General features: G+C 35.6%; 4 protein-coding genes across 11 annotated transcripts in view; all 4 read left to right on the forward strand.

Moving 5' to 3' along the window:
• The window catches only part of LOC117575875 (sex determination protein fruitless), a 108,824-nt gene extending 89,878 nt beyond the window's left edge, over window positions 1-18,946 (forward strand). For 5 of the 8 annotated variants that reach the window (XM_052007973.1, XM_034260310.2, XM_052007974.1 and 2 more), the window contains exons 5-7: window positions 144-383; window positions 2,014-2,149; window positions 5,719-7,004. In XM_052007973.1, the coding sequence (XP_051863933.1) occupies window positions 144-383; window positions 2,014-2,149; window positions 5,719-6,827 (1,485 nt within the window). In that variant the 3' untranslated portion in view covers window positions 6,828-7,004. Of the gene's footprint in view, window positions 1-143; window positions 384-1,072; window positions 1,895-2,013; window positions 2,150-5,718; window positions 7,005-10,388; window positions 12,655-16,433 lie in introns of those variants that run through there. The other 3 variants (XM_052007977.1, XM_052007975.1, XM_052007976.1) reach the window with 3 other exon arrangements.
• A 1,598-nt stretch (window positions 18,947-20,544) lies between these two features.
• On the forward strand, window positions 20,545-25,652 carry LOC117576273 (mitochondrial protein C2orf69 homolog). The gene is made up of 6 exons (XM_034260919.2): window positions 20,545-20,693; window positions 23,719-24,089; window positions 24,156-24,260; window positions 24,324-24,996; window positions 25,088-25,253; window positions 25,315-25,652. The coding sequence occupies exons 2-6, from the start codon at window positions 23,773-23,775 to the stop codon at window positions 25,650-25,652; spliced, it is 1,599 nt and encodes a 532-aa protein (XP_034116810.2). The 5' UTR covers window positions 20,545-20,693; window positions 23,719-23,772.
• LOC117576275 (TWiK family of potassium channels protein 18) lies at window positions 21,896-23,712 on the forward strand. Its single transcript, XM_034260920.2, has one exon. It carries the CDS (start codon window positions 22,313-22,315, stop codon window positions 23,477-23,479), a length of 1,167 nt encoding a protein of 388 aa, XP_034116811.1. The 5' UTR covers window positions 21,896-22,312; the 3' UTR covers window positions 23,480-23,712.
• A 45-nt stretch (window positions 25,653-25,697) lies between the features above and the next one.
• Window positions 25,698-26,174, forward strand: LOC127566150 (sex-determining region Y protein-like). Its single transcript, XM_052007839.1, has one exon. It carries the CDS (start codon window positions 25,698-25,700, stop codon window positions 26,172-26,174), a length of 477 nt encoding a protein of 158 aa, XP_051863799.1.
• Window positions 26,175-27,172: the final 998 nt, after the last annotated feature.

Here is a 27,172-nt window from a genome sequence, read left to right on the forward strand (position 1 = left end):
CTGTAGCTGGCACGCGCCGCTCTCGTTTCTCGTTTTTATAACGCTTGAGTATTGATAAGGTTATCAGATAAGTGTTTAAGAAATTTTATGTTAATCATTGTTTATTTATTTTGGTTTTTTTTTTATTTGATTTCCATTTTCAGGCCAGTGCACACAGCAATTTCAAGTCGAGTCCTGTGCCGAAGACAGGCGGCAGCACATCAGAGTCGGAGGATGCGGGCGGCTGCAGACGCGATTCCCCCCTGTCCATGACAGTCGGACATCTGGGCGTGGGCGGTGGCAATGTGGGCGCGGCCAGTATTAAGCAGGAGCTAATGGATGCACAGCTGCAGCAACAGCAGCATCGCGAGCATCATGTCGCCCTGCCTCCCGATTACTTGCCGGTAAGTCTAGACAATTTCCTGCCACCCACTTCTTGCAATCTTAGAGAATCCCTCAGTAGAAGAAATCGAAAAACAATTGTTAAATAAAACTAGTTATTGCATTTAGTTTGTTAAGTTAATTGTTAAGGTTTTTTCTTTTGGACCGGTGCGATGGTTCCAATTACATCCATACTCGTAATTTCTTTTTGGTTTTAGTACTGTTTTTTTTTTTTGTTTTTGTTTTTTTATGTACAAAATCTGCAGCTTCGATTGTTCTTTTTTTATGACAACACCAATGCATATTATGTACTTTAAGCCAATTTGCAAAATGCTTCAAGAGAAAAAGTAATTATAACAAAAAAAAAAGAAAAACAAAAATAATTATGAAAAAAGCTGCTAACGAAAAATGATTTGTAAAATTTAAGAAAAGAAAAAAATGCGCGTAAAGCAAACGGAATGCAGAACGAAGGATTGGTTGTTTTTGGTTTGGTTTGGTTCATAGATTTCTCGGATTGGAATATCGGCCAAGTAAAAGAAAAAATCTCAACAATTTGACTAAAACAGCGAAAAATCCTTCCTTCTACCAGTAGATTGTTTTGCCAAATTTTTTTGTTCTCTTAAGTTCATCATCTATCCCAACTTTTGTTTTCTTCTTCCGTTTGTTTTGCCTCCATTTTGTGTTGTGTTGCCGTCGATTGATGGCCGCGTAGCCCAAACCGAAAGACACTGACGCGTTTTCAGGCAGCAAATCGAGCACTGGCGGCGCCTCAATGCATCAGCTTTTATTGCAACAAGCGGTGGAGGCGCAACTGAAGAGTCTGCAAATGCAATACCAGCAGGAATCGATCGACACCACAGTCCAACGTCTGCTGCAACAGCAGCAGCAACACCAACAACAACAGCAGCAGCAGCAACAACGCAATTTTGAGGCAAATCAAATGCTGGGACCACCGCCAGTTGCTAGTGGAAGTGGCAGCAGTGGATCGCGGAAGAGCGGACGTTTTCGGGCCAATTGGCTGTATCAATTCGATTGGCTGAAATACGACGAGTTGGCCAACACAATGTTTTGCAAGCATTGCCGCAAATGGAGCACAGAACTCGCCGATATACGCACCTCTTTCGTCGAGGGCAACTCGAACTTTCGGCTGGAGATTGTGAACCATCACAACAAGTGCAAATCGCATCGTCTCTGCTACGAACGTGAACTGCAAGAGCAGAGCAATCTGGCCAGCATGGCAACCACAAGCAGCAACAGCAGCAGCAACCAAGTTGCCACTGCCAACACAGTGAAGCGTCCGACGCTGCCTGATATAATCACCATAAATGTGGGCGATGACAGCACTTGAAGGTGCTCTCCAACCAGCTAAATACCCGCGAATGCACACACACAACACTTTTATATATACACACATGATGCACTTGCTCAGGATTAGTATTAGACTTAGCGTTAGTAGCTTTTGTAATTACTTTAAGCAGCTTGAAGCATTTTGCAAATTGAGAAATAAAACTCTGCCCTTAAATGTGAAAACTGAAATTACAATTGTCAACATCTCTTCTTCACTCTTTCCCCAACTCTTTCTCTCTCTTTCCCTCTATTTCTTTCCATCTTCATCTCGTTCTCTGCTCTCTCTTCACATCATCATCGCCTCAGAGCGCCGCCACAATGAAAATGCACGCCGAGGACATGACAACGCTCCTGACACAGCATGCGCTGCAGGCCGCCGATGCGCGGGAGGAGCACAACGACGCCAAACAGTTGCCACTCGATCAGACGGACAACATTGACGGTGAGTACCTTCATCTATCCCATTCAATATGTTCTTCGTTAGTCTTTTTTTGTTGTTTTTTTTTTTAATCTCTCTCTCTGTGCTTTGAAGCTAATGCACTCAAAACCAAAAATGATAAACAAAACTATATATATTTAAATTAGCATTTGATTTCTGTACAAAAAAAACAAAACTTTGTTACTTTTTCCGTTGTTTGAGCGGAACAAAGAACAAACGAAATTTTCTTGTAGAAACAAAAAACCCAAAATGTAATATAAAAACGTAGCGGGTTTTTTTTGTTACCTTAATTTTCCGTATAACCCGTTCATAACTATCCCCAGCAAAACTTTTCCCGTAGACAAAACATTTGAATACCCAATTAGAGTGCACGAATACTTTTATCTATTGCTCAAGAGCTCGACTCGAGTCCAATTCATAAAAGTAATTCGCGAAAGTCCCACAAAAATTATATCCTGCATGCATCTGATCTTATCCATATTCCCTCTAAAATTAAAAAAGAAAAACCGAACCCAATTCCATTTACTCGTAAGGGAAACTTTAACCTTTTTCCGTACACCTCCCCCCTCATGCGTTGAAAGACAAGTATATATAAATAGACTGCGTGTACCTATCAATACCAAAAAACATATATCAAGTTTTATTTACCCACCTATTTTTTACCTATTTACTTTTTATGCTTTTGTAATTATATGTATTTATCTATTTATTTTCCGTATGTATCTTTTTTTTAATGGCGTTTTGAATGATAACTCTTAAGCAAACGATAAATAAACAATAGTTCTCGTATGAGATAAATGCCACTTGCTAGCGCAACAGATCAACACCTCTCCTACCAATTAGTTACTATATACAATATATATGCATATATATCTATTTTAAACAGATCATAATATATGTATGCATATATATCCGTTCATTTTTAGTATTTAATTATTTTTGTTGTTTGTCGTATATTGCCATCATTATTATTTTTTGTATTACTCTCGTATATGGTTATCTTTACTATATATAAATAGCTTTAGGCAACTACAACTACATTATTAGCTCACTTATCGTATTCGTATTTGTAATCGTAATTGTAATAGTAAAATTATAGTTACGGTTTAGTATGTATGTTGCCGCATGTTGCATGTTTATGACGCATACACACACGCCCTCACTATTCTTAATTTTTATCATAATTATTATCGTATTATTATTTAACTTTATGTCTCTATTTGAATATTATTTCTCACATCTTAAGTTCAGTTCATTTCGATCATTATTATTATTATTACAATTATTATTTTTTCTTATAACACATAGTTAAACATATATAGGAAATGCCTCCGCTGACACCCACAAAATTTTTATTCAGTTCAAAAAAAGAAAATTGGCTCACAATTATAACATGAGGAATAAATCAAGCATTCGAACACACACATACAACCACACGCACACGCATTATAGAAATTCTTTATTATATAATATCAAACTAAAAAAAACTTTCTCATACTTTCCAACACTTGACATAGCTTTGACTTTTATTTTTTTCTCTGTTTTTGAAGCCGTTAAAGAGCGTTGTTTCTTTTGAAAAATATGTTTTTTTTCGAGAAAGGCTTTTCCATTTACTTATTCTCATAACTCTCTGCTAAACTACTTAAAGAAAACCCTCAAATTTTTCAACTCTATTTTCGTCTTTAATGTTGCAACTTATTGTCTAAGAAAATCGAATACGTAAAAACCAAAACCAAATTCAATAACTTTCAGTCAAAAAAAAAAAAAAAATACAATAATATATATTTTCGGTATGAACAAAAAAACAATAAAGAAAACCATAAACAAAACGCCACAGCTTCAAAATTCATTCAGTTTCTATATAATTTTTCTGTTGAATATTTACACTAACCTCTTGCTGCATATATAAATTAATGTGAGCTCAATTTATATTTGCCACACTGTTTAACGAGATGTAAATGATTGTCTGTTTTTTAATTGGTTTGTCAATCTACTAAATGTTTTTCGAATATATTTTCGCCTCTTTATACATATATATATGTGTATCTGTATGTGTCGCTCTTTGACTCAGTGTATGCGTGTGTGCGTTTGTGTGTGTATGCGTTTTCATGTATGTGTTGTGTGTATGAGTGTGTGTGTGTGTGAGATTATAGTCTTACGGTCTTACGAATTCTAAGCAAAAAATCGACATGCACATCGCCAACGGCAATGCCAAGGAATATTTGCCGTGCACATTGGCACGACATTGCGCAAAAATCACATGAAAGTCGAAAACGAAATCGAACCCTAATACAAAAAAAAACTTCGTACCAAAAACTATTTGCAAGTTATCCTTAGGTCACGAAAAGAACTGGAATTTGCACCCATATAAAAAAGCTTACAAAAAAAAATATGCATAAAACTGTGTAACAGAAAGAAAGAGTATTTATCGAATATTGCTGAAAATTTGTTGCAACATTGAAGTACTGAAATGAAAACCCAATTGAAATATCTGAAAATTATGAAAAGTAAAAAAAAAGAATATAAAATAAATTAAAAAGAGTATAAAACACACGAAATTGTATTATAAAATGTAAATGTTCACAAATGACACAAACATAAGTATGAGTTAACATTTTGATTTGTTTACACTGTTGTTTTTTATTCCTTATATGCCATTATGCAATATACTACATACATAATTTATAGCTGAATTGTTTTTCTAGAGCCTCTAATGTCCTTTACAAAACCTGCAAAACAAAAAAACAAAACCAACCGAAACCAATACCAAAATGATACCTTAGCTTTAAGGCCAAACTTTAATTTGTGTTAATTATTAATTTACTATTAGACTATCACACAAAATGTGCCAATTACATTAAGATGCTACAAACACACGTTTTCATTAATTATAATTTGATCGTTTCTTTCTTACTTATTTTTTTTGTTGTTGTCCATAAAGAAATATGATTTTGAACAACAAAAAGCCTTTAGAACACCCGTACAAAATCCAAGCTAGCCAGCCAGCTTTATTCCTAGTTTCCACTGTCAATGCATTTGATTTTTAATACGATATATATATATACATTTTTTGCCTTATGTTCAACCTGATCAACCAAAAAGAAATATCTATAATATGAACACGAACACGTACTAAATGAAATGAAATACGAAAATTATCCAAATGTTTTATATGAATCCAAAAACTATGAAATACAATAATTCTTGTAGCTGTCTGTTGTTCCATTCGTTTTGCATACCAACTATACAATATTTATAATAATACCTGCCTACACAATATACAATATGCGAGTTTTGTTTCACCAACCTTCTTCCGACTGCCAAAAAAACAAAAAAACAAACATGCTGAAATTCCGCACACCTTTAAGTTCATTACCAAAAACCAAAAACAAATTGGCCAGAGCCCACTGTGCGCATGGAATGTAAACGAGAGCGCAATATCCACGGCCTGGCATTGCATTCCACGCACTCGGCAATCCCAAAAAATAGATTTACCTGTAGGCAAAAAAAAAAAAACTATCGCCATTCCCCCACAGTGATAACGCATAATACGAAAACGCAAATGTTTGCAGGTCGCGTTAAATATTTTAACAGTGCCCGCAAGCACGAGGCAGAGAACGATGTCGATGGCGAGACCGAAGCTGAAGTCGCAGATAGGGATTGTGGCAGGCTCGATGTGACACTGGCTGTGGTCAAGGATGTGGATGATCACGATATGGACGAAGAGGACGAGGCTGAGGCCGAAGCTGTGGCAGCTGCTGCGCTTGCCTATCATGCAACACCAAAGTATAGGCGCGCCATCATCTATGCGCCGCACGATGACGAGCTGCCGCAATCGGAGATGTTCATGGACAACAGCAACTACAATTGCGAATACAAGTGCAAGGAGCGCAATATGCGTGCCATACGCTGCAGTCGTCAGCAGCATCATCAACATCACCAACACCATCATCTGCATCCACATCCAAGCCTGCATCATCAGCATCATCCACATCAAGTGGCAACGGCGCCGCAGACGGCATTGAACCTTGGACGCCACAGCAGCGCAATTGTGGCAGCCACCGAAGCGGAAGCCGCCTACTCGCCCACACACACGCCCACGCCGACAGCGAGCGGCAGCAGCAACAACTATCGCGAGCAGCAGCCACATCTCAGCTATGCCATGCAGCACTCACCCAACGAGCAACAGCAGCAGCAGCAGCAGCAACACCAACAGCAGCAACAACAACAGCAGCAGCAGCAACAGTTGGAGCTAGCGCATAGCTATGCTCATGCTCATGGCCACCATGCGTCACCCCACACCCACCCCTCGCCGCACTATCAGTCCGCCGTTGCACCCCTCTCGCCACAGCCGAGCTCGTCAAGCGCCGCCTCGGGCAGCAGCACCTCGGCAGCAGCTGCTGCGGCGGCTGCAGCAGCAGCCAATCGACGGGATCACAATATCGACTATTCAACGCTGTTTGTGCAACTCTCGGGCACATTGCCGACCCTGTATCGGTGTGTCAGTTGCAACAAGATCGTGTCGAATCGCTGGCACCATGCCAACATCCATAGACCGCAGAGTCATGAGTGTCCCGTGTGTGGACAGAAGTTCACAAGGCGCGACAATATGAAGGCCCATTGCAAGATCAAGCATGCGGACATCAAGGATCGCTTCTTCAGCCATTATGTACATATGTGATCACTTTAGATAGTTAGCCATAACCGACTAGTCGATCATTTCTAGTCCTATCGATACCCCCTCTGATAACAACAACAACAACAGCAAAAGGACAACCCGAGTTGTTATAATTACGTATACGTACTTAGCTCCCTAGGAGTTTCCAAGAGTTTCTTCAGTGCTCACCGCAAAAAAATAAGAAAAAAAAGAAAAAGAAATTTTAAATATTACTTAATGACAGGATAAACAAACAACAGAAGAAAGTTAAACAAATCAAATTGAATCGAATCAAAAACAAAAGGTTTTCAATTTCAAATCTAATCACAATTCAAATACAAACTATAAATACGTAATAATTAATATTTAAAGGTATTCGAGCAGATTTTAGCTAAATCAAAATATGTATTTTATTGTACTCTTGTAGTTGATTTAAAAGACTTTTATTATTGTTACTTATATAACCTTTAGATGCTTTTTACACAACAATTTAAACAGTTATGGTACTTGAATATTAGCCAAAAAAATACCGCATACCGAGACCAGTACTTAAGAGCAAACTTTGAAAAGTATTACATTAGAATTCCACAACTTTGCGTTTCCAGTTGTTTTATCATCAGTTTTTTGTTTTTTTTGTTCTTTTTTTATGATGATTTTTAAACATTTAACATGTGCTGTAGTGAGTTTTTAACTAATAATTAAATTTGTGTGCCATATTAACGATTCTCTTATATACAATACACTTAAATAAACAAATATTAACGTCCAGAGAAAAATCAAACAAATTATAATAGATGCAAGCAACAAACGAGACTAATGAGTAGCTGAAAAGAAAGCGATAATGAAAAGCAATATATTCTTTTATAATACCTAAGATCAATATTATTATTCAAAAATACTTTATCCAGAGTGTTTGTGTCATTTTTAAATCAGCAACAACAATTAAAAATTCAATATAAAACGTCTGATTTCAATTGCATCCACAAAGTGCAGAAATTTGAATGGGCCCTTGAGCACTTTATGATATGTAAGGAGTGCATTGAACTCATTCGTTCTATTCATGATTGTACTCGTATCTTTGGCAAACACCCACCGAAGTCTATAAGTTGCATACTAGTTTCAATACATAATTGATTTCGTAAATATTTGTCAAGTGGTTTGCTAAGAAAGTGGAACAAAAATAAACAAAAATATTCAGCAATAAAAATTATACACAGTTTAAATGCAAATTCAAATGCATTATATTTACAGCTAGTCGTAGTTGAAAACAAAAATCAAATCAATTTATGCAACTCTAACTCTACATAAAAGATAAAGCAAAAGAATCAAGAAAAACTTAAAAAAAAAGTATATAGATATATATATATATATAAATATATATGAAACAACAACATTACTTAACATCTTAAACTTTACTTAATAAATCTCTTTCAAATCAAATTCCAGTTCTTTTCATTAAAAGAAACCAACAACAAAAAAATATACATCACAACTATTGCCCCTAGGTACTGAACTAACACCAAGATCAACCAACTTAACCCAATAAAAGAAAACTTAATCGATTTCAAGTAAAACAATTAAATTAATCAATAATAATTAAAAAAAAAGCAACAAGCGCACTTTCTACTTACGGTAAGTTTCATTTTCTAAGCTCTTCTTAAGCAATTAAACTCAAGTTATCACAAGTAATCAGTATGATTTAGCTACATATGTTCCACTAGTTATAAATATAATACTATATAATATACACTATTTACATATCTTATTAATGCATAAATGTCTAAGTTACGTATTCGATTTATTTATGTGTTTTCTTTATCTTATAAAAAGCTATACAAAAAGAAAAAATTTCAAATTTTTATAAAAATTACTGGAAAAAACAGGAATTGGCCAAAAACGATTGAAAAATGTTTATACTTTTTTACTTATGAGTTGTTTTTTTTGTTATTATTGAAAAAAAAAACACTTGCTCTTTATTCATTCACTTTCTATCTCTCCGTCTTTTTTACTCTCTGTCACTGTCTTTCTCGCTCTGTTCTGTTTATTGGAAGGATCTTGTTATTTGATTTTGTTCATTATTTGTATGCAGCAGGCAGGAGGGGTGTTGAAAATATGTTCGATATCGATGTGCTAATCATACCAAATAATTGGCCCAATGTTTGGCTCTGCTCTCACTCTCACTCTCTATCTATCTCTCTCTCTGTCCTACTCATTGTTTTCTCTTACCATATTAATATGTATAAACTTAATATAATTTCTTATCAGTAGTAATTTAAAAAACAAAAATAAACAACCCACATAATTTCCGTGTTTATATCAAAAGTATAACCCGTGAATTCTGGCCCCCTTTGAAACCCCTTTGTATATTCATACATTTAGCATTCCCCCCTCTAAAAACAAAAATCAAACAAAAAAATAAACAAATCAGCCCCCGTACAACTTGAAACTAATACGGTTTCGGCATAAAACAAAAAACAAAACCAAATAGAACAAATTATAATTACAATAACAGTCAATCATAAAAAAAAACAACCAACCAACACCAACACTCATCATTTATTAAACCATTCAACAAACTTATAAATATTTAGTTCTTCTCTCAACAAATCGGCATATTAAAAAGCGAACTAAAAAGAAAAGAGAATATAAATATATATATTCTCTCATTGCATATATTATATAATATAATCGTCTACATATTCGTACATAATTTGGTTTGGGTTCTTCAAAGTATATCAGCACCTGAATTGCCATCATTGAGTATAGTTAATCCGACTCTCTCTCGACTTATATAAATATTGATATTGATATTGATTGTAAATAATAACAATACTACATATATATTATTAAAATATTTGTTAAGCAAATATCATTTTGCCAATGCGTGATGCGTTTTGGCACAATTTACTTACTTTTAGTACATTTAATTTGATTTAATTCCCTCCCTTCTCGTATTGTCAACACACACATATTCCAAATTTTATTGAAAATACTTGTCTAATTGTTTTCTTTTGGGTGTAACAAAATTTTTGCGTGAATTTCTTTGATGACAAACAATTCTCTTGTACTTATTTAACTCTAATCAAGTTCTACCCCCTCAAAAAACAAACACCTCTCATGGTTCCCCCAAGCAAACACAATTAAGTTTCCAGTACATACAATACTTACTTATATATACATACATATACTAAAACCCAGTCAAGACGTCATATGGAATTTAAATACACGTTTAGTCAACAAAAATTTATCGTAATTTCCACTTTTCCCATTGGCAATGCTAAAGAAGGGCAAACAATTACAATTACAATCTAGAAAAATGCTAAAAAACAAAAATGCATTCCAATTATACAGCTTAAGAATAATTATAAAAATGATTTTTCTGTTTCTGTGAATCACCAACAACAACATTGTTTTTCTCTTCTTTTTTCTTTACGCGTTTGAACGAACAAACCAAAATAAAATAAAAAAAACCCGAAACAAAATCGAAATCGAAATGAAAATGAAAACGAATTGAAAATGCAAATACATATTAAATATAAAAAAATACAAAAAAATGAAATACAAACAATACAAAAACAAATGCAGGCTCGAAGGCCTGGCACATGCGGCTCACCTTTGAGCGTCTCTCCGGTGGCTGCAACCTGCATCGCTGCAAGCTGTGCGGCAAGGTCGTGACGCACATACGCAACCACTACCACGTCCACTTCCCCGGCCGCTTCGAGTGCCCCCTCTGCCGCGCCACGTACACACGCAGCGACAACCTGCGCACTCACTGCAAGTTCAAGCACCCCATGTACAACCCGGACACGCGCAAGTTCGACAACCTAATGTCCGCCTCAGCGACAACAGTGGGCGCTGCCACGCCCACGGCGACACAGCTAGCGGCCGCATCGCAAGCGGCAATGGCAGCGGCAGCAGCTGCCGCGTTTACAGCCGCGCAGCAACAGCAACATCAGCAACAGCAGCAGCAACAGTCACAACAACAACAGCAGCAGCAGCAACAACAACAGCAGCAGTTGCAGCAACATGCCCACGCACTGGCGCAACAGCATATGCTGCATCAACAGTTGCAGCCACAGCATCATCAGCAGCAGCAACATAATGCAACAAGTGAATGATACAACCAGTACATGTCCTGGAATTACAGTGCATGGAGCCTAGACGAGTCCATTAAACAAGCGCCGCACTTTGCCAGCAACTACCAACAACTCCAGCATCAGCAACAGCAGCAACATCACCAGCAGCAACAGCAGCGACAGCAACAACACAAAATGCCGCCCTTTAATTTCTATGCGCGTAACTATTATCAACAAAATTATGAGGCCAAACAGCAAGCAACACTAAACAACGGCAACATGAGGCTGCAACAGCTGCAGCAGCAACACCAACAGCAGCAACATCAACAACAACAGCAACAGCAACCTCAAACACAAACAATTGTCATTGATGAGAGCGACAATGAGCTTGAGGAGGAGCCACGTGATATGGAGAGCTGCATGAGGCAGAGTTTCAATCACTATATGGCACAGCTGAAGCAGCTGACAACAACCTGTGGCAACAGCGATCGTGTTGCCCACGAAACCATGTGCAATAGCAACAGCAACAACAATTCAACAAATGCCAATCAAATGGAAGCTACTACAACTACAATTTCAACTACTACAGCTACTAATAGTAATGCTAACGCTAATAATCATAATCATAATCATAATAATAATAATTATAACAGTTATGCTAACAACCCCAGAAGCTTCAACAGGCAGCTGCCACCGTGAACAGTGGCAACAATAATAACAACAACAACAGCAAGAGCAGCAACATCAAGAACAACAACAAGTAAAGCAAGAAGGCAACCGATTGATACTCAGACTAAGCATATATAAATATAATGAACTAACTGAATGAAATCTTTAATGTTGACCATGCATTGCAAAATATTATGGTAAGCCAAATTTATTTGTCAATTATATAGGGAAAAAACAAAAAAAAAATCACAAAAAAATGGAAATGAAAATGAAAAGAAAAGAATGTGAATGGAATCAAAAGCTGACCTGAGTACGATTCATGGTTTCAACTGGATTCATATGTTGCAATTTCATAGATACATAAATTATAAGCCAACTTAACCATAACAAAGCAAATTACAGAAAACAACAAAAACAAAAAAAAATGAAATAAAAATGATAATTATGATAATGAACTTGTAGTAGGCAAACAACAGGGTTTCCAAGGCAGCCACCAGAGGACTTATGGAGATTGAAGGCAACAAAATATACTATATAGAACATTTCGAAAGAAAGATTACATATATAACATATATTAATCCCAATATGGCAACAACAATTTTAACTCTAATTGTTAGATATTTAAATCCATTTGCTGTTTGGTGCCAACTGTGGGGCAAGTATTGTGCCAATCGAATTGGCTGCACTGTTTGCACCTGTTTCGTTGTTGCATTTAACACTAATATGCACACACACATACTCACATCACATACACACACTCACACACAATAACTTTCTATAATTTTACAAAAGAAATCTAAGGCACAAAACTTGTAAGACATTTTGAAAAGCGAGATTTTCAGTGCAGCTAATGTTTTAACTCTTCTACTTACAATATAAATGTCAACTGTATTGATTATAATACCGAATTGTAAAATATCATAATAAACAATATCAATTTAAATATATTTAATGTATCTTTAGACCAGTTGCACACACACATAGAAATTAACATAAATTTGAGAATATTTATTATGTACAAAATTTGTGCGTTTTAATGTTAAACTTGGAAGAAGACATGCATACGATGCCCTATTATTAATTACTAAATAAATTATACATATATACAAATAACAGATACATTTAAACACATGCAAGAACAACAACCAATATAAAATGTTAATTTATTTATAACATACTAGACATGCGTGTAACTGAGTGTGAGTGTGAATGTGAATGATGAATTTCTCTAATCTCCCTACCCTGTATTATAGTAAGGAACAGAGACCCACAAACCCCTCACTTCCCATCTCCCCCTGTCCCATTACGTTTCTAAACTCAAATCTGTAAATGCATGTGAGTGTCGGAATAGGGCTAGAGGGCGTGTTTAATTTGTTATCCAGTCTACACGCATACAAATACAAATACAAATACATACATCAATAATTTAGTTCTATTAACATTATGATTAATTAATAATTTTGCAGCATTTTTTTATAAGCCACTGTATATACTATTCTAATACGTTTACTTATATTACATACATATATTATATTATATATATTTTTTACAAATTCTCTAAGTAGTAGTTCTGTAAATCTTATTTTGTTGTTGTACATTTATTTTATTTGTTGCCACTTTGTTTTTCGAGTTGAATCCAATCTGGTGCGCACATGAATTGCCTAAAAACAAATAGAAAAAAAAGAACACACACACAAACACAAAAACAATTAAAAAACAAGTGAAAAAAAAGAATAGAAAAAAAGAGTTCAAGAGTTAATAATACTACATATTAATACTATTTATTTGTTTTAATTTTTAATTTTGTAACATGAAATGTTTAGTAATTAATGCAACATCAGATACTGCCCCGACTTAATATTTGTTTAATGTTTTATATTTTAACTCTGCTTTGTTGAACAACATGAAATTTATCTATATATGATGTGATAACTATAGTTAAACTAAACTACACACATTACAAAATGAAATTATGTTAATTATTAAAAACAAAACAAAACAAAAACAAAAGAATATCGACGATATCTAATTTGTGGTATGCAAAATGGTGCTAAATCCAAATATACTTTAAATGCAAATGCAACTTCCCCAAAAACAAAAAAACAAAAACAAAAAACATTAGAACCCTCCTCATAGAGAGACCCTGAATACAGTAGACAGCTTTTGAACTTATGTATGTGCAATATGACTAGTTTTTGTTTAAGTGAATGTAATGAGGGAGAATTAGGAAATGAGAATGCAAATGTAAAATGGGGAGTGAAATTGATAGTGAAGTTGTAGGGTGTATGGTATGGTATTTCAATAGCGAACCATTTGATGAATTACGATTAAATAATGATACTGTAGAACTATAGAAAAACATTTAAACGAATGTTAGCATATCACTATGAACTATGAATGTGGACATATGTTGAATGTATCTGATATATAGTTAATTTTCCACAACACATATATAAATATACAGTATATATATATACTATATATAATATATACCGATACCAATAGTACTCGTATTGTGCAGTTAGTTAATGATAACAATAACTTTTCGCTACATTTCTGTGTCTATTTCAAATACTTAAATGTCATAACTTAACTCGATAAAATCAACACACACACACACACAAACACACACACAGCATACCTTCTCATTCGCACATATAAAACAGAAGAAAAGAAAAACATTTAATACCCGACCCTCGGCCCCTTACCTTTGAGCCCTCCAAAATGCATATTTATTATTTTGCTTAACCCCAACAAGACTTTAGAATACAAACGCCAACAACAATTGTTTTTTTATATAATATATAAATAAATATAAACTAATTTAACAGCCGAGCAATTTTAGCGCATTTGTTGCAGTTCGATATATATGAAAAAGTTATAAACTTTTAACTAGTTTCAATGTAATCTTAGCTCATAAGTATTAATATAACTTGTATTAATAAAACGCAATACAAATAATTTTAGTTTTATTTATAAAATAAAAAAATACAACCACAACAACAACAAACAAACAAACAAGAGAAAATATCAGTTAAATTAACGCTAAGCAAATTGCAGCATTTGTTAAAATTTTTTTATATATGATTACATATATATTTTAAAACATTTTTAATAAACATTCTACCCATAATGCCAGCGTTATATTAATTTCATCAACAACAACTTCAAGAGCAAAAAAAAAAAAAAAAGAACACAAATAATAATAATAATAATAAACAATATAAGTGAATGATAAACGATAAATGAAAATAAACAGGCAAATCAATCGACACTCAATTTAACAATTTAAAATTTAAAATTACAAATTTTAAATGCTAATAAATTGAATTTTATGGAACCGAAAACAACAAAATGGTGATAACTTTTTCTTTCTTTCTGAGTTGAACTTTGAACGCTTTGAATTGTGCTTCCAAAGATTTAGGGGGTGTCCATATATACAATATATATATTGTAGACAAGAAAATATATATTCGAAAATATATATATATACACACATACACCATTAATTGCAGACACACACACACACATATGTAAACATTATCATACTCGTATTTGACATAGAAATTGTGTCAACAATTTTCAAACCTCGGCCCAATTTCCTGTTTTTTACCTTTAACTTTTATAATAATTTACTTAATTTACATTAATTCTATATATATATGTATATGTATATACCCATATTTTATGTATGATTATTATATATTTATCTTCCTCTTTTAGGTTTTCATTTTGAGCTTAGTTTAGTTTAACTAAAATCAAAAAACAAAGTACAAAATCAAATGATACTTCGCACAAATGAGTTACACCCAAAAAAAAAACGAAATAAAGAATATAAATTATATTAATTTAATTACTCACAAACACACGCACACATACACACACACACCACTATTACTTGTATTGTCATCAGATCAATTGTGTTTACATTTGTGCTCAAAACTTAATTATAAAAAACTACTATATATATACACCTCAATGTACTGTTTATCTAATCATAATTTGATGCAGCTGATTTGTGACTAATTTCATTTATATCGAAAATCAAAAATCTATGAAATCAAATATTTCAGCAGACGCAACGGAGGCATTCTATATACTATATATATACATATTTTCTATAACTATTCTTAAGCAAGAATACTGAGTTATTATTATAAAAAAAAAAAAAAATCAAAAACTTGCACGCTTGAATATAAAGGGAAATCGAATTGAAACATAAAAAAAATAGATGTGAGACTTAGTGTCCCATATTCTCCAGATTAATAATGATTTGTATGTTTTAGTTATTTTCCCATATATATTATTATTAGTTAGTTTCTTTTTAATATACTTACTTATCCATATATAGTCCTACATACATACATGATCTGATCTATGTGAATCTGTTTGTATTTTATTCGCATAATTTGTTGATTAAGTTGCTTGATCGTAGTTAGCCAAAACACACACCCATTATACATACATACTATATATGTATACATATACCTCTATATCTACATTGTTTTTGTTCTCCTCTTTTATTTTGTTGTTTCCCTTTTTTGATTAGTATCTACATACTTAGTCTTTAGTTTGTTACGCCACTTTAGTTTGTACTTCTCATTCGCCTTTGACAGCATATTATTTTGCTCACAAAAACGAATTATACTATTTTGTTTTTTTTTTTTTTTACCTTATGTCTATCACTCTCTCTCTCTCTATCTCTGTCTCTGTCTCTCTCAATCTCTATCTATCTTTGTTTCTATCTCCTTACCATAAAAAAATACCAAATTCAAAACCAAAAAAAAAAAAAAACCAACAATAAGATCTATTTCTCTGGGCTGATTTTCGTCCCGCTCGACGGGCTGTTGTGTGTCTGTTCTTCTCTTTCTCGTTCTCGACACAGGCGCCTCTGTTCGTCACCATCTCTCGACACCGCTCTCGACCTCATCGTCGGCCTCGCCACCCCCGCCCCCCTTCGGGATGCATCTGTCGGCGGCCCTGAAGAGCGAATACAATCCGTTGCACTACATACGCGCCGCCGGCAACAATGGCCACAACAGCGCCGGGGGCACGCCCCCCGCCCACGGTGGCTATAATCAGGCACACGCGGCCGCCTTGGGCGGATCGAGCACACCGACGAGCACCGGGCACAATTCACATCACACCATGTCGTACCACAATATGTTCACGCCGTCCCGCGATCCCGGCACCATGTGGCGCTGTCGCTCCTGCGGCAAGGAGGTCACCAATCGTTGGCATCACTTTCACTCCCACACCGCCCAGCGATCGATGTGTCCCTATTGCCCGGCCACCTACAGTCGGATCGACACGTTGCGCTCGCATCTGCGGGTCAAGCATCCGGATCGTCTGCTCAAGCTGAACTCCTCGATATAAGGATATGCAACAGCAAACGAGAGAAATCCCAACAACTACAACTACAAAGCACAGCAAAAAAAATATATAAATATATATAAAAGAAAGTAATGAAAACTGGCGCGCAAATTTATTAAAAGAAAAAGAAAAAGATAAAAGCGTTTCCTACTAAAGTGTAAGTTATTTTTGACTCGGGAGTCCTATGAACATCCATCGATATCTAAAAATAGTATAAAAACAGATCCTTACTGTATGTAATCCTTTGCATTTAGTCGCCTCCAAAGTCGCTTGTACATGAAAACAATGAAATGAATTCGATTTAACGCCTCAAGCAATAACCCAAAACATATAGAACCGAAGATGCTAAAAAGAAAAACTAAAAACTAAATAAATAAATAACAATATAATACAGCAGGCATACATATATACAAGTACAGATATAAATATATAAAACCACGTATATATGCTTAGTATAAATACAAAGAACATACCATATATGAATGGCTAGTTTTAACTCTCTTTTTTCCTAACAACAACAAATGTAACGAGCAAGATGCATAAAAACACACTGATATGAAAAAGGAGGAGGACTAATCGAGATATAGAGAGCGCGATATATATTCACTTGAAAACGGTTTCGGTTGCTTGACAAGGAAATTGGAAAATTGGAAGCAAAATTTGAATTGATGTTAAATCGAACTACAAACAAAAAACTTTAAAGGTTTCTGCGTGTTGTTTCCTAATCCAAAACAAAAGAAAACACAAAAAAATAAACCTACACATATGCTACACATTATAATTACATTTAAAATTAAAATTACAAATTTAAATAATAATGATATGATGAATATATACTATATATACACATAAATGTAAAGCGTTTAGTTGCAAACAAAAAAAAAAGAAAAGAAAATAACGTTAAGCGTTAAAGTAAAATTTAAATGTAAAACAGTCAAAGTCCCCTTACTCGTACTACTCATAAATATCAGATGTCACATTAGTATTTAGTTTGCATACACACACACACACACCCACACACACACACATATACATATATGTATGTATATGTTTGTATATATAATTTGTTTAATTTTACCACCTAATTTTAATCGTATTGATAATAATTTGCAAAGAGTACATTACACACATTACTCAAAGAACTACGAAGAAATTTTGATATACCTCAGATGCATTTCAGTTTTATTGTTGATGGATTGCTTAATTTTAAAGAAAATCAAATAGAAACTACTACTACTACTACTATGTTAATTTAATTGCCACACACACACACATACACACAAATATACACACACACACAAGCGCATACATAAGTAAATGGCAAATCATTTGAAATGTTTGTTTGTTTATTTTTGAATTGTTTGTTTTCTTAGATTCTTAGTTGAGCGTGTAAATGTGTTTTTAACCTTTTTTTTGTATGTATGGTTAAAGTTCTTGATAAGTTGTAAGTTTTTAGACTAAATGCGAACCACTTGAACCACCTCACATTTTTTGTTAAACATTAATTAATAAGCTTGCTTATATATTTATACAAACTACAAACTATAAATACAAATACAACTACAAGAATAAAAATTAATTGATAAATACAAAAAAAAAAATAAAAATAAAGTAAACAACATATAAAAATATATAAATTAAATAATTTGTGTAAAACTTTAAATATAATCAAAGTTGAATTCAAAACAAAAACAAAAAAAATCATATCAGACGTTGCTAAGTAAAGTCAATGTTAAATCGAAACAAAATTAATTTCAAATTAAAAAAAAAAAAAAACAACTTACTTCTTGTAAGTTACTAATACTACTACAAACTTATGCTAATTAGAATCCATCAGACCATTTGAGAACTTTATTCTAATACTATTTGAACGTCCTTGCGTTATGTAATTAATTTTAAACATTTTGTGATAGGCAAAATTATGGTTTGGCACTTATTCAAAATGATTACAAACTAAACACACAAAAACAAAGCAAACACACAAACAAAAAAAAAATAAAAATAAAAAATCAATGTGATATTTTCGGCACAAAACTTGAAAACAACAAATATAATTAAGGAAAGGCAACATCGAAATATTGTTATTACGCATATATATTTAAATATGGAATATATTTGATCATTTTTGTTGCTTGCCTTTTGATTATCTTTGTTAACTAAGTAATTATCAAAATTGTTATATTTCGGTCCAAAGCACAAAATGTATAAAATAATTATTTAGTTATTAATTATTACTGCTATTACATCAATTTAGTTTCGTGCACTGTTTTAAGTTACGTATGTGTATATATATATACTATACAACAAAATTATATATATGATTATAATTTTATTTAGTTCTATAACAATTCAGCTTAAATACACAACAACAACAACAAACAAGAAACAACAACTACTACAAGAAAATTGCAGCAACATCTACGGCAACAACACACAAATTTTTAAGGCAAATCAAACCACAACACACAGATTTATGTACCAAAAATTTAATAAATATGAAATTATATTAAAAAAAAAAAAAAAACAAACTAAAGAAAAAACAAATTACTATACCAAAGAATTGCTCCTTTTTTCGAGCACTTCTATCTACTATAAACTAACTGGATCCTGAAGTATTTTTATATACAAAACATTTGAAAATTGTAGTCACACACAAAGGATGCTTACTATATGGAGGGGATTACTGACTTCTATAACAATAATATGATGTAATTATTCTTTCACTCTGCACTCGATAATTTCATAATAAAAATAATAATATTAATGGTCAAATATGAGCACACATATATATTAATGTAATGTATGTATGTGTGCCATTTTACTATTACACATTAAATCATAACACAAATGGCAACTATTATAAACTAAATAATTTTTCGACGTCTACCAGTTAATATAAATCAATTCATAAATACACACATGCGAGTACATAATAAATATGCTTGCGAGCATATGCATATATTGCAAATTTATTCAAATCCAATCAAAAATATAAATCACTAGCAGCATTTTAATGTCAAACGGAATAAAACCAAATAAAAAATTTATGATTATTATTAATAACATTGTTTCAAATAAGCTACTCGAATATGGTGTTTGTTACCCATTCTCTAAGTCGGAAGCACAATTCAAATGGTTAGGTTCGAGGGGTCGTTTGGGAAGCCTTTCTCTTTTCAGCTTTTGATTGTCCGAAGTACAAGTGTATTATATTTAAGTAAGTATGAATAGTAAAACGCATTATTTTTCAACTATACTATTCTAATTCATGATTTTTAATGTAAGTGTGAAATCATGTGGTTCAAAGTTCCCTAATTTAAGTTTTCCTCTTTCCGATACCTTTATGTTCATCGTAATCATGAATCTACAATCCTATTTTATAATAAAGAATTATACTTCAGAAAAACAACAGTCTTTTAATTACAAATAATTATTCGCTACGCGCCATATTTTCAAAAGAACAATTCACAAATATTCCATGGAGAGTTGCCACATCACCAAAAAAAGGTTAGAATACTGGCATCATTGTGGCAATGACGGTATTTTCAGTATTTGTCTCACATACATGACGGTCACACAGACAGCAAAGTGACCAGATTTGCGATTTTGAAGTGGTGTGGTGTGCCCGTATTTGCTATGAGTAAAAATATCAATGCGAAAATACGAAATTAAAAATACAGACGTAGAGATAAAAGAAAACGGAATAGAAGCAAAAGACGCGGGAATATTTTTATAACTAAACAAATTATAACAACAAATTAAAACAAAAAACGGCGTAAGTAAAGAAAGCACAACAAATTGTGAAAGCATTGCAAAAATCGCGCGGTGCGCTGAAAATTTTTTGCATAAATATGTGAAATAGTATATGTGCAAGTGTGTGTATATATGTGTGGCTGAAGTAGTGTGCAAGTGTGTGAGTATTGAAAAAATCCATCTCGTCGCTACGCATTTCACCCCTCAAAGCTGCCGTTTTATGCTGTTCGCTGCTGCGCTTGGCTTTGGCCCTGGCGTTACACATCTTCAGGGTCATTTGCGGGCAGCGCTGCCTGCATCCATCGCCTGCGTCGGCTGCGGCGTCGTTATTGCTGCTGGAAGCGCCAAAGCACCACCCCCACGTCTACCCCTCCTAATCCCACAACCCTCACGTAAAATTGCAATGTTCGCCTACCGCAACCCATCGTCGCTGACCCGTTTTTTTTTTGCGCATTCATTGATCTTCCTTCTTGCTGCCTCTTCTGTGTGTGTGTGTGAGTGTGTGTGTGTTGTGTATCTGTTGTCTGTCTACAGGTTAAACCGGCTAAGCAGAATGTTAACGACCCTTAAAAAAACACAAAAAATATTGCAAGGGAAATGCATGTTATGCAAGTGCAACGGCAGTTGCAACTTGCAACCAATGCGAAAGAGAAATCAAAATCCGTCTTCCCTCTTCAAGAATTATGCGTTCGTTTTGTTGCAGACCTCACTGTAACGCAGCTCATTTGACTTTTTCTGCTGTTTTCTATCTTTTTGTATTTTTGTGCTCTCGTTCGCATTTTTTTTTTTTCATATTCTTTGTTTATATTTACATACACTTTGTTTTGCTTCCAATGTTGTTATTGCTGCAGTCGGCGTCGCTGCTGGTAGAACTATAAAAATATCCATATAAATAATTTTGTTCGGATTTTTCATCATATCATGATTATTTTTATGTTATTAATTATTATACATAATTAATAATATAGTAACTAATCTTGTGCTAAACTATAAAAGTCGCATCGTTGATAGAGAGTTTATTTATTTCTAAACTTATCAGTTGAAGCTATGAATTCAATAAAGGAAATGTATCTAGATACATTTCTTGCTTCACTGAGCCATTAATCAAAAAAATCGCAGACAAATAGAAAAACACTCGCCATAAACATAAATAAACATTAATTATTTCGATTTTATTTCTTTCAATTTTTGCGCAAAGTTCATAAATATTGCTGCTGAAAAAATGAAAATAGAAAAACCCTTGTTTCAGACTCTTTCACACATACAATATATATGTATATATTGCTCCCCAGACTCATTCGTAGAATCGTTCCAAGACCCAAGAGAACTAATTGTGTGTGTAGGTTTTTTATTTTCTTTTGCGGAGCAAACAGTTGAATTTTGGCGGCCGCGCTGAGCGCATCGAGTGCGATCCAATGATATAAAGATATAGCACGTTTTTCTTGAGAAGGAAATGTTTTGTAGTGCGATTTATTTATAGCATTAGTGTGCTGATTTGAAAGCCAAAAAAAAAGAACCACAAATTTGGAAATTTCAATTAACTGAACGCACATGCTGCTGAAAAATATATAAACTAAACTGATATCGAATATATATATATAGTTATATAACTATGTAATTGCAACACCTGCAACAAAAAAGATGTCACACAAATTTCAACGCAACTCGCCACAAATGCTTGGCGTGGCATCCACAGTCTCCTCGACGACGCCCAGTAATCAGCCGCGTAAGCGTGTGAAACGATGTTGTCGCAACTTTGTCACCTTCATGTGCACCCAGGTGGGAGTTGGAGCCCTCATTGTGGTCTATGCCATCTTTGGAGCACTCACTTTTATGCACATCGAACGTGAATTTGTGGACACAACAACAGCTCATGTGCTGGAACTGAGACAGAATTTCTCGCAACGTTTGTGGAACATCACCGAGGAGCATAATCTGATCGATAAGCCGCTCTGGGTGAATGAAACGAATTCTGTACTGAGGGAATATCAAGCAGAGATCGCTGCCATCATTAAGAATGGTTATGTGGGACGTAGTCCAGCAGACATGTGGAGTTTTCCTGCAGCCTTGATGTTTTGTCTATCGGTCATCACAATGATCGGTTATGGCAACATGGTACCACGCACCCCTTGGGGCAAGGGCTTCACTGTCATCTATGCCACCTTTGGTATTCCGCTCTATATCCTCTACTTTCTCAACATGGGTCGTGTGCTCGCTCGTTCCTTTAAGTTTCTGTATCGCTCATTGCATGATTGCACTCAGGAAAAGAATTACGATGCCAGATTGGAGGCGCTGGAAGGTGGCGGCAGTCTTGGCGCCTTGACGCTGCGCAAGAAGATCATTGTGCCATCGACAGCGTGTCTTTGGGTCATTATGTTCTATATTCTGACGGGTACCATTATGTTTGCCAACTGGGAGAAGTGGAGCTTCCTTAATAGCTTCTACTTTTGCATGACATCGCTGTGTAAGATTGGATTTGGTGACTTTGTGCCCGGTGCCTCGTTGACCACAGCGGCAGATGTGGATGCGGCAACGCAAAAGTTGCGAGAAGATATTGCAGCGGATCCCAATGAAGTGTCGGAACTGCAACGTATCGCAGATCAGCACTCAAAGTTAGCCATCAATTTCATCTATATGCTGCTGGGCATGGGCTTGGTGGCCATGTGTCGCAATCTGATGCGCGAGGAGGTGCGCGTCAAGCTCAAGGAGATGAAGGAGGACACCAAACTGTGCGTGGAGGATACGCGACTGCGTTTCGTGGGCTGTTGTGGAGATCCTCGGGATCTGTATGAGAATGATTATTACTGAAGCAGCGGCAGGAGTAGTAGAAGATGTGTGAAGTGTGTGTGTATGTGTGCGTTTGTGATTGTTTAAATGTGGTTGTTGTCTTTGCTAAGCACTGGTTGAAAATCATGCTAGGGTGTGCGTCTAAATTTGATTTATTGAAGAAAGGAAAGAGCAGAAGTGAAGGAAAAAGAATTGTATACATATGAAAGATATATGCAAGAAGCTAATTTTTGTGCGTTGTTTGCCGCTCCCAACTGCAGCTCACCATTGATCAATTTCTGCAACTGCAAGAGCGGATACGTAACTTCGAGGGCATGCTTGGCGGCAGCAGCGGGGAGCGTTTATGCACGCCAAGCACTTCGGCCGGTCCGTTTCGCATCTTCTCTGTGGCCGGTTTCCAGAATCGAGCCAACGACATTGTCTACTGTCCGCCCATTGTGCGCCAGCAATCACAACATGTGGAGGACTCAAAGGCGATCATATATTTTGGCGGCGACGTGCAAGACTTTCCGGAGAGCATGGAAACGAATCGCGACAGTCGCGGTTACATGAAGTACAATTTGGAAAACTCTGCGATATTGCTGCGCGAAGCATTTCCGCGCTCTCACATCATAGTCATACGGCCGGTTCGGTAAGTTAGCATTGAGATGTATTGTTTGATATATTTATTCTACAATTTTGTTGTTCATATTTCCAGCATGGAATTCAAGACGTTCAGCTGCTTCGACAATTTTGTTCGGGGAAATAACGCGGGCGTTCCAGATCATACGCCTATGAACCATGCGCTGCAACACTTAGAAAAGTGAGTAAAATGGAACAATAATTTCAAATGCCATTCTTTAATATCCTATTATTTTGTTTGTAGACTGCTGCAGAATCTGTCGCAGCGCCTGATCTCAATACCGGAGAACGAGATACTCGATCAAGCGGCGCAAGCCGCCGCAGCAGCTGCTGCTGTGGCTGCTGCTGCTGCCGCCGCTGCCTTGACGCTCTCCAATGCCACTGTGACCTCTGAGTCCAGCTCATCCTCATCGACGGGCAGCGATAGCAGCCAAGAAATGGACATTGATATACTGCAAGTTCAGGAGAATGTTACTGTTGATGCCGATGGCGCTGTCATCTTTCCCATAGTCTCTGCTGCGGCGGCTGCTGCAGCTGCTGCTGCTGCAACCACGGAAACGGGCGCGTCAACAAATAATGTGTCAGCTAGCATTAACAATGGCAACAACAAAGATGCTGCTGCTGCCCTTAACAGTCATCAACAGGAGTCGCATAGCCAACAGCAACAGCAGCAAACGCTTTCAAAGGCAGCGTCACCGCCAACGACGAACAACGTGGAGCATTGCAACAATAGCAATAATAGCAACAACGATTGTGGAGCGGTGTCGCAAGCAACATTGCCAACGCAACCACAGCAGCCGCGTCCGGCGACACCGACGTCCGATAATAATCCCTTGTGGTGGCGCGAGAATCTCAATTTAGACAAGTCCAAGCTGGTGCTAATTGGGTTCAGCAAGGGCTGCGTCGTGCTCAATCAAGTGAGTCACATTTGGTGTAAAAATCTCTCTATTTGCACACTGCAGCCGTATGCATTACTTGATTACTATGTATTCTTAAATATTTTTGCAGTTTATCTACGAGTTTCACTACTTGAAAACACTGACGCCGGACGATAGTAGCATGTGTCGTTTACTCTCACGCATTACAGACATGTATTGGCTGGATGGTGGACACGGTGGCCAAAAGAACACATGGATCACCTCACGAAGTCTGCTCGAGACTCTCACAAGAATGGGTACGATATGACAATTTTTTTTATGTACTTCAAAAAACTTATATCTATTCTATTTTTGTAGGCATGAACATACACGTGCATCTCACACCTTACCAGGTGCAGGATGATCGACGGCCCTGGATACGGAAGGAGGAGAAACTGTTTACAGAGATGCTGCGGCGATTAAATGCTCCAATTACAAGGCATCTGCATTACGATAATCAACCGGCGAATCTAATGACACACTTTGAGGTGCTGCAAGCATTCTGCCAGCATGTCCATTCACTCAACCAACAACATCAGCAGCTGCAGCAGCAACATGGCGGCAACAACGAGCAGCCAACAACGGCAGCCGCAACCAATAATGGCGCTGGCAGCAGTAGCAACAATCTGCTGGACGCCAGCGAAGAGGCAAAGTGACAGCTTCAATTGCATCCACATCATCATAGGCGGCGTTTGCATGCGATGCGCAAAGGCGCCGCCGCTGCCAAGCGACTACAATTGCAGCAGCTGCGCCAGCAACAGCAGCAACTGCTGCTCGCCACGGATGTCGCAACGGCAACGTCATTGTCGTTGTCAGCGTCGCCATCATCTCGTTTAGCCGCGGCACTGATATCCTCAGCGGTGGCTCTGAGTGCTGCATCAACATCGGCCGCGGCTGCCACGGCGAGCCTTGTAAATAATCATCATCAAAGCCATATGCAACAACAACAACACAGTTTGTCACGCTCTCACTATCAGCAACAGCAACAGGCACAGCAGCAATCACAGCACTTGCTACACCACACAGCACAGCAACAGCAACAATCACATCAGCACTCGCACCACAGACATCACCATCATCATCACCACCATCATCATCAGCCAAATCATTCACATAACCATCATCAGTGTCGCTCCAAACGCAAACTACAAAAATTGTATTATACGCTTTGCCGTTAGACTTGTACACCTAATTAATTAATTAAATAATTAATTACCTATACATACATTTTACGCAGCTAATTTCGTTTAAGAGTAGGCTAAGTTCCTCTACTCCAATATCTCTCTCTATCTTCCTCTCTCTCCGTGTCTAAACACACATGCATACATAGATCTGTTTAAATGTATTCCCATTTGCGTGTCAATTGATTCAAAATGTGAAAAGGTCGTCGAGTAAATGTAAAGTTATGTTCCATTTTCAAAACTATTTATTTATTTTTTTTTTATCTATTAACTTATTTTTTAAATGGCTAAAACTGAAGTTGAGGTAACATCTCGTCAGTGCAATATTTAATTTTTTTTTCGTTAATTTTAATATTTTATATTTTCCAATTTTCCCTTGCATCTACTTATGTCAAATGTATACGCATTGAAACCACATTTAGACGTTTCGTTCAATGAATTTACAAAATTAAAGAATATTAATTTTAATCACACAAAACAGAGAGCCACAAATATCCAAACAATATTCTACATAGAAAGAAAACAAAAAAACTCTGATTAAGTATTACTATATTAGTGTTTAAGTAAGCATAATTTAAGTTCAAAACCCATGCAAAACATATATAGGCTTATCAAAAAGAAACCTTAAATGTAATTGCCTTTACTATACTTTATTTAATGAATTTTGTAAGATTGCAGAACAAAAACAATTTGCTCTATGTATTGTGTACGTAGTTTCACCTTTGTCCTGCTGAAAATTCATAAGCTGTCCTTCCTCATCCACCCATCTCAAAGAAAATAAATATGAAAATCAACATTACATACGACAACGTTCCTTAACCGTAACACAACGTTATAATTCCCTCTCTATAGTATCTATCTACATACTACTCGTATACAACAGATAAACAACACGGGCAGCTGACTAAACATAGCGTGTGTTTGTTTAATACAAATATCAAGTGATTATATACTTAAAAATATTGCTATTAATTCGATACAACAACCGTTTCGTA

The sequence above is a fragment of the Drosophila albomicans genome, chromosome 2R (assembly GCF_009650485.2).
Source record: "Drosophila albomicans strain 15112-1751.03 chromosome 2R, ASM965048v2, whole genome shotgun sequence".
NCBI lineage: Eukaryota > Metazoa > Arthropoda > Insecta > Diptera > Drosophilidae > Drosophila > Drosophila albomicans.

Excerpts from the sequence above, each read along its gene's own strand:
- LOC117576275 (XM_034260920.2), top strand. The coding sequence starts at position 22,313 with ATGTCACACAAATTTCAACGCAACTCGCCACAAATGCTTGGCGTGGCA.
- LOC117576273 (XM_034260919.2), top strand. The coding sequence starts at position 23,773 with ATGCTTGGCGGCAGCAGCGGGGAGCGTTTATGCACGCCAAGCACTTCG. Across the intron at positions 24,090-24,155 it reads ATAGTCATACGGCCGGTTCG|CATGGAATTCAAGACGTTCA; the intron begins GTAAGTTAGCAT and ends TCATATTTCCAG. Across the intron at positions 24,997-25,087 it reads GCTGCGTCGTGCTCAATCAA|TTTATCTACGAGTTTCACTA; the intron begins GTGAGTCACATT and ends ATATTTTTGCAG.
- LOC127566150 (XM_052007839.1), top strand. The coding sequence starts at position 25,698 with ATGCGCAAAGGCGCCGCCGCTGCCAAGCGACTACAATTGCAGCAGCTG.